Source organism: Lepidochelys kempii, chromosome 16, assembly GCF_965140285.1.
Source record: "Lepidochelys kempii isolate rLepKem1 chromosome 16, rLepKem1.hap1, whole genome shotgun sequence".
NCBI lineage: Eukaryota > Metazoa > Chordata > Testudines > Cheloniidae > Lepidochelys > Lepidochelys kempii.
Window position 1 is genome coordinate 16,488,089 of NC_136395.1, and position 6,980 is coordinate 16,495,068.

General features: G+C 46.3%; 1 protein-coding gene across 3 annotated transcripts in view; it reads left to right on the forward strand.

Annotated features, from left to right (window-relative positions):
- Positions 1–3,264, forward strand: part of NUP188 (nucleoporin 188) — a 47,448-nt gene extending 44,184 nt beyond the window's left edge. For all 3 annotated transcript variants that reach the window (XM_073314221.1, XM_073314222.1, XM_073314224.1), the window contains 4 exons: positions 693–824; positions 1,012–1,082; positions 1,527–1,656; positions 2,412–3,264. In XM_073314221.1, coding sequence (XP_073170322.1) covers positions 693–824; positions 1,012–1,082; positions 1,527–1,656; positions 2,412–2,582 — 504 coding nt within the window. In that variant the 3' untranslated portion in view covers positions 2,583–3,264. The remainder of the gene's footprint in view (positions 1–692; positions 825–1,011; positions 1,083–1,526; positions 1,657–2,411) is intronic.
- Positions 3,265–6,980: the final 3,716 nt, after the last annotated feature.

Genomic DNA, 6,980 nt, shown 5'->3' on the forward strand with positions numbered 1-6,980 from the left:
GGGTGTGAGAGAGAGACACCCACACACATCCCACCCAATTTACCAGAGCAGACTAATGCTCCAGCTAGTCTTACATCCTACTCTGGCAGTTACACATGCCTCACACTTCACGAAAAGGCATTCTCCAAACATCCACTTTGCTAGCCGAGTATGGATCCATACTAACGCAGCGTAATCTAGAGGGTAGAGCACTGGACTGGGACCCAGGAGATCTGGGTTCTGTTCCTGATTCTGCCTCCCATTTATTGAGTGACTTTGGGCAAGTCACTTCCCTTTGTGCCTCTGGCCATGTCTACGATGCAGCGGAGGTCAATTTAGTGGGTCTAGTGAAGACCTGCTAAATCGACTGCAGAGCGCTTTCCTGTCGACTTCAGTACTCCACCGGAAAGAGAAGATTAAGGTAAGTCGACGGGAGATCATCTCCCATCGACGCAGCACAGTGTAGACACCATAGTAAGTCAACCTAAGCTACGTCGACTCCAGGTACGTTATTCACGTAACTTAGGTCGACTTACTGTGTTAGTGTAGACAAGGCTTCTTTTTCCAGCTGTGAACTGGAGATGATGATGAGACTGACCCTGCTTTGTAAAGTCCTTTTAAGATCTATAGATGAAAAGTGCTGTGTAGGAGCTAGGTGGTGTTACAATGCATTCCTGCCTTTTGGATTCACTCCTATCTCCTCTTCCCTCCAGTCACTGGACCTGGCTGAGTACAACCTTCTCTTTGTTCTGAGTTTTACAACACCTGCCTTCGATTCAGATGTTGCTCCCTCCTTTGGGACCCTTCTGGCCACTGTCAACGTGGCCCTTAACATGCTGGGAGAGGTAGGAGTCCACGTTCTCCCAATTCAGGCTGTGAAAGCTGAAGGGGCTGAGAAGAGGCAGAGCAGTTGTGCTATTTTCTGTGCTCTGTTCAGCTGCTGTTTTGAGGAGGAGTGGGGGCTGACCCAGGTAGCTCTCCTCCCCTTCTGCATCTCCAGGCTCTAATATAACTTTTCTCTTCCCCCTCCAGCTGGATAAGAAGAAAGAGCCCTTCACTCAAGCTGCAGGGCTGAATACACAAGAGGAGACTAAAACTCTTAAGTAAGTCTCTGGGTTCCTTTACTTCCCTATGGCTGAGGAGCAGAGGCCCAGTGCTCTTCGCCTGACCCAGAGCGTAAGCTGTAGGTATAAGTGTAGCTTCTGTCCGCCTTCTTCCAATTCCATGTGAAGCAGTTCAGCTTTCCCCCTCCTCCCCCCGAACACATAACCCGAAAAGCAGGCAGGGCTCTTGGGAGGCTGATATCCAAGATCATCCCATACTAATTCAGCTGTTGGTGGGCACAGGAGAAGAGGTGGTGGTTACTTGGTACCCAGTCCACTGTAGCCTAACTTACCTGTGCTTTAGGGTGACTTTTCTATTGCTCCAGCATGTAACCAGTTAGCAGACAGTAGCTCATGGGTATGTCTGTGCTGGAGGACAATATTCTTGCTGTAGTGCAACTGCACTGTCTTGCTCCTGCTAATTCGTGGTGTTTCCTTGCACAGGACTTTGCTCATGTTTACAATGGAAAACTGTTTCTACCTGCTCATCTCCCAGGCTGTTCGGTATTTGAGGGACCCAGCGGTGCATCCACGAGACAAGCAGCGGATGAAGCAGGAACTCAGCTCTGAGCTGGTAAGCATTGTGGAGCTGGTTTCCTGCCTTTGATGCCTTGTGCTACATCCCTCTTTCTCCTTTTAGCTCGTGCAGACTTGTCTGTTGTGGTGCCCAAAGGCCATCCCTTCTCAGCGATAGTCTGGCCAGTCTAATGGATGTGCACAGAATCCCATTAGATCTAGTGCTTGCAATTAAAATATTCAGACCTTTCTCCCGTGGCTGTCAAGGCCATGTAAGTATCCTCCTGTGTGTAAGGCTCAGTGATACTTTGGAGGATAAATACACGGAGCTGCATAGAATCTGCAGAAGAACAGATGAGACTAAAACCCAGAACTGGATAACAAACTCTGTTCCTGGATTTGCAACATCATAGAACACTCTTTGAGCAGGGGCAAGCTGGTTAAATATGCCAGTTTTCCCAGGCTTTAAGGGGTAATGTTGACTTGCCTCACAAATATCAAGAGGCTTAAATCATGGTGTATAAAGCACGTTGCGAGCCTCAAATTGGAGGCACAGTGAAAATGGGACAGGGATTTATGATGTGCTTCTGCAGTGCCTACTTCTATCTTGGTTTGCCCCTTTGGCTGTGAATGATGCAGTGAAAATGCAGTATCGGCAGAGGACCATTAGTTCTTGACTGGTCAATGGCAGCCAGTTCCTGTCTCCAGTAGAGTGCCTCAAGACCTCCCGCTTCGGGTCACAAAGTCAGGTGGCACAGTCTCCCAGGATTCCTGTCCTGGGGAAGCTAACTCATTGTGCACTTCTCATTTCAGAGTACGCTGCTCTCAAGCCTGTCTCGTTACTTTCGCCGGGGCGGCCCCTCTTCTCCAGCCAGTGGGGTTCTTCCCTCCCCCCAGGGAAAGTCTGCCTCCAAGCTTGGCCCTGAGGGGCAGGAGCCTTTGATTCAGCTGGTACAAGCCTTTGTCAGACATGTGCAGAGATAGGTTGTGTGCTATTTCAGGATTGCACTGGAACTATTCATTCCCACAACAGAAGGCATCATGCTCTGTTGGGCTCATAACTGAGTTGTAACATCTGCTGGGGAGATAGATCTTGTTGAATGCTTGCACCTGAGCAGGCAAGTGATCATAAGAAGGTCCAAGAATGTTGCCCTGTTCGAAGAACTGCTGCGTCCATGCATGCTCCTTGCCTGCTGCTCCGCGTGCTAGAGTGATCTGGCTGGGTTTAAGTATTGACCAGTCAAAACCTTTATTTTTATAGCTTATACACAGCAGTCGGGTGGGGGAGAGGAGGCAGGTTTTTAAATATTTTCCTTTGGGCATTAACTCTGCTCTTAGTACAAGGTGCAGTCTTCCTCTCCCCATCAGTACGAGTCTGATGAGGCACAGGGTCGTGAGAAGCCAGCAATTTAGAGACCAGCTTTCTATTGCTATTTTTGTATCAAAGGGGTGCCAGGCACTGCTGCTGGGTTGGCAGAGCAAGGTAAAATGGCGTACGTGTGCACCCATCCCCCTCCTGCTGTTGATTTGCGTGATATGTACATTTCTGAAGACTAGAAGGCAGCCTCCTCCAAAAGGTTTTTAAGTAAAAATTCCATAGCTCGGGTCTTGCATTTTTTGTAACTGTGCCCTATTTATACTGATATTAAAACATTTATAAACAACAGTTGGACTTGAGGGGCTTTGTCTGGGGCACAGCAGCAGCTTCCCTGCAGTAGACTAGTGCTGTCTGTTGACTTAAGACTCTCAATGGTGTATGCAGTGTAGTTGTAGGTGTGTCAGTCTCAGGATAGCAGAGTGGCTCAGTGGCTGAGGTAATATCTTCATGGGACAATTTCCAAGCTTGCCTCTTTCACCAACAGAGATGTGAAGAGCAGCTGTGTAAGCTTGCCTCTCACCCACAAGTTGGTGACATAAAAGTGATTACCTCACTCACCTACACTTTCACAAGGCAGTTCAGATACCTGTCGTATAAGTGCTAACTGATACCAGCACTGCACGCTGGGTTAAGTTAAGAAGTAGAGGAAAAAGCCTTGTGGGTGAAGCTACTAATGTGTGTTTTTCATCATATCGCTCCTTAATTTAACCCCAGGCCCCTGCAGAAAGGTGGGGGATGTTTACTACAAGTGAGCAGGAATTAGCACCTTTTAAAAGACAACTTCTCCCTACAACTGCATTGAGGTAGTAGGGACAGGAAACTGCTCCTCCTTCAGCTCTGTGTACGCTGCTGTCAGGAAATGTGATTGCAGCATGTGTACACGTACCCCAGTAGCTTGAGTAACAGCAGTGAAGCTACAGCAGCATGGACTAGTCCTGGCCATCTAGAACCCTGGCTAACTCAGGTCGGTCTAGACAGTCCTGCAATTACAGCTTCTAGTTGCAGTGTTGACCAATGTTCTGGTCACTGTTAAGGGGGAAACCCAATAAAAATGGTTAAATTTTATCCCATTAATAAATCTTAGGTCAGGATTGGTTCTGTGCTTAATATACCACTATTGTCCTAACATATTTGCAGCCATGAATGGTGTAGCTTATAGCTAAGGCTATGTTTGTGTCTAGGTACTTTTAAAAGTCATGGATAGGTCACTGGCAGGAAACAAAAATTCACAGCCTAGGGCCTGTCCATGACTTGTACTGTATACCTGACTAAATCTTGGGTTTGGGGTGGGGCAGTGTATTGCCCAGGACCCCCTTGGGTACTGAGGAGGAAGTAGGGGACATAGTGGCCCAAGACCCCCACTGCTGGGGGGGGGGGGGGGGCAGTAGTGGCCTGAGATTGCCAGAGCCAGCTGCACTGCCCCTCTCAAAGTCATGGAAGTCCCAATCTGTGACAGACTTGGGACCTTACTTATAGCTGGACTAAGTTAGTGACAATCATTCCAGGCATTTTACTGCTGCCATCATCTCACCCTGAGTTTACCAAGATCTTTTTTACTGCCTTAGCAGAGGTGTGAAGGTAATAACTCACAAAAGGGAAGTGCTATGGCCAGTAAGATGGGAAGATCAGACTAGGTGAGTGGTCCTGCAACATACAGACTAAGGCCTACTCTTATTTAGAAGACACTAGTGCTTGACAGCAGGTACAGCTGAATAGGAAGAGTTAGCACTAACAAATTCACAAGAGGAGCTAGCAATAGAAACATGCCTAGTGCATAGAGATTCAACTCAAAAGGGGCAAGCTTGGTGATTAGTTATACAGCTGTCAGTATTTCCCTAGTCAGCAAGATCAGCCTCTGCTTGCTTCTCCCCTTTTCCACAGTAGATGACAGCTGGCTCATGCTTTTAGTCCACCTGACAGTCAGTTTACAGTAGAGAGCACACTTTGTGGTTAGTGACTTTCACCTGTTGAGTTAAGCATTAATTTTCTACACAGAGTGGTGCCTGAGGAGTTTATAGCATTGTTAGAAAGGAACAAGAGGAGCTGTTTTAAACAGTTAATAGACAAATGAAGTTGAACATTCATTTTAGCCTGTGTCAGTGAAATAGCTGTAATGAGGGCTGGTACTAGACAGAGTAGTTTGCTACTGGGAATGGTATTTAGAGGTAGGTTCTTGTGAAGTTACTTTAAATAGGATGGTGTCTTGGCCCCTCAGTTGCAGTATGCTTAGTCTGAATCATTCAGAAGAGCAATGAAGGGTGACAAAGTTTGAGGGTGTCAAGTTAAGAAAATAGGGGAATGATATGAAGGCTTAGGAAGCCATATAGCAGGTTAGATTGCAACAGTCCACTACAAAAAGTTAATCCTTCAACTAATATTGAAAACTGAACAGTGAATGTATGAAGTAGACAGGGGGAAATAAACCTGTATTACTTATTAACCTTAGTTTTGCCAGGTTGGCAGTAGTGTGCACCTGCTCTAAAGCTGAGAGCTGAAACATTAAAGCAGGGGCACTAGAGCCCTCTCTTGTGTGTGGCCACCTCCCCCCCCCCCCCAAAAAAAAACAAACCACACCTTGATTCTGAATTACAGCCATAAAGCCCCCAGGAGTGGTCCTGGGCATCACTCTAAACAGCCAGCATGTATCACATGAAGCTTTGAGGATTAACTGGTTCAGTTTCTCTGAAAGCAACTTAACTTTAAAAAGAAAAAAGGAGTACTTGTGGCACCTTAGAGACTAACCAATTTGAGCGTGAGCTTTCGTGAGCTACAGCTCACTTGAAGTGAGCTGTAGCTCACAAAAGCTCACGCTCAAATAAATTGGTTAGTCTCTAAGGTGCCACAAGTACTCTTTTCTTTTTGCAAATACAGACTAACACAGCTGTTACTCTGAAACCTTTTAACTTTAAGGCACACAAACTTATGCTCTGTGTATGCCTGTTAGAGGCAGTATTTTTCCTACACAGCAGCACAGCTGTTAACTGGATTGAGGTTTGCTTAGTCACTTTCACATCTAATCAAAGAACTAGGGCTCCACTGGCAAGGAGGAAGAGTCCTTGAAGCTGTTCAGAGGAAAAAGATCAAATATTTGTTCTTAGCATTCAGCCAGTGCTTTCCATGAAGCTGCAGCTTTTGACTTACCTGGGTCAGGAGCCAGTACCTGTTGGGGGAAGCTCTTGCCACCATTAGGAGATATTCTAAAGGCAATACAGCCTACAAGCCACATCATGGCTTTAAGTCTGGCTTACTGTTGAGGAACAGCCCAGGATGGGAAGTTAGCATGGTGGTCATAGGGATCATTAAAGGCTAAGAAGAGCTTGGGTTGGATTGGCCACTTGATTTTTGTATTTGTTAAATGCAAGACAGACACCAAACACTTGAGTAAGGAAGCCAAGTGAACAAATAAAGGTATTCTTGGAACTTCCCCAATGTGGGGAAGGGATAATTTTAGGATAAGTCAGCAATAAACAGAGCTTATAGTGGCAGTAAAGGAATAGTCAAGCCCAGAACAGCAACACTGGAAATGTTACCAGACCAGAGTGTGGCTGTATTCTTTATAAACCACACCTGTGGTCTGGGCTAGGGAAACATGGCTTAGATAGCCCCTGTTACTTGTTAATTCAAGTTAGCCTGCCTAGTTCACTTCTATACCAGGATCTGCTAGAAGGGGAGGGGTAGACTGTGCCTTCCCCAAACCCCACACAGAGCAGAGTACAGAACTGAATGCTATTAAGGACATAGCCTACTCCCACAAGCAGACACATTAAACAGTACTAGCACAGCTGGAAAGCTTCACACTGAACTTTAGTTTAAGCTAATAGGGTGGGAGATAAAAAAGGAGAAGTGCCATAGAGGATTCAGCGTCGTCTTTAATCTCAAACTTCTTGTGACATCTGAGTAACAATACTGCACAACTCTTAAGTTACATTACCCCACTCAGTACTGTTCACTGCTAGCTGGAAAGTGAAGCAGTATGGAACCCACACAAGATTCTGAGACAGGAG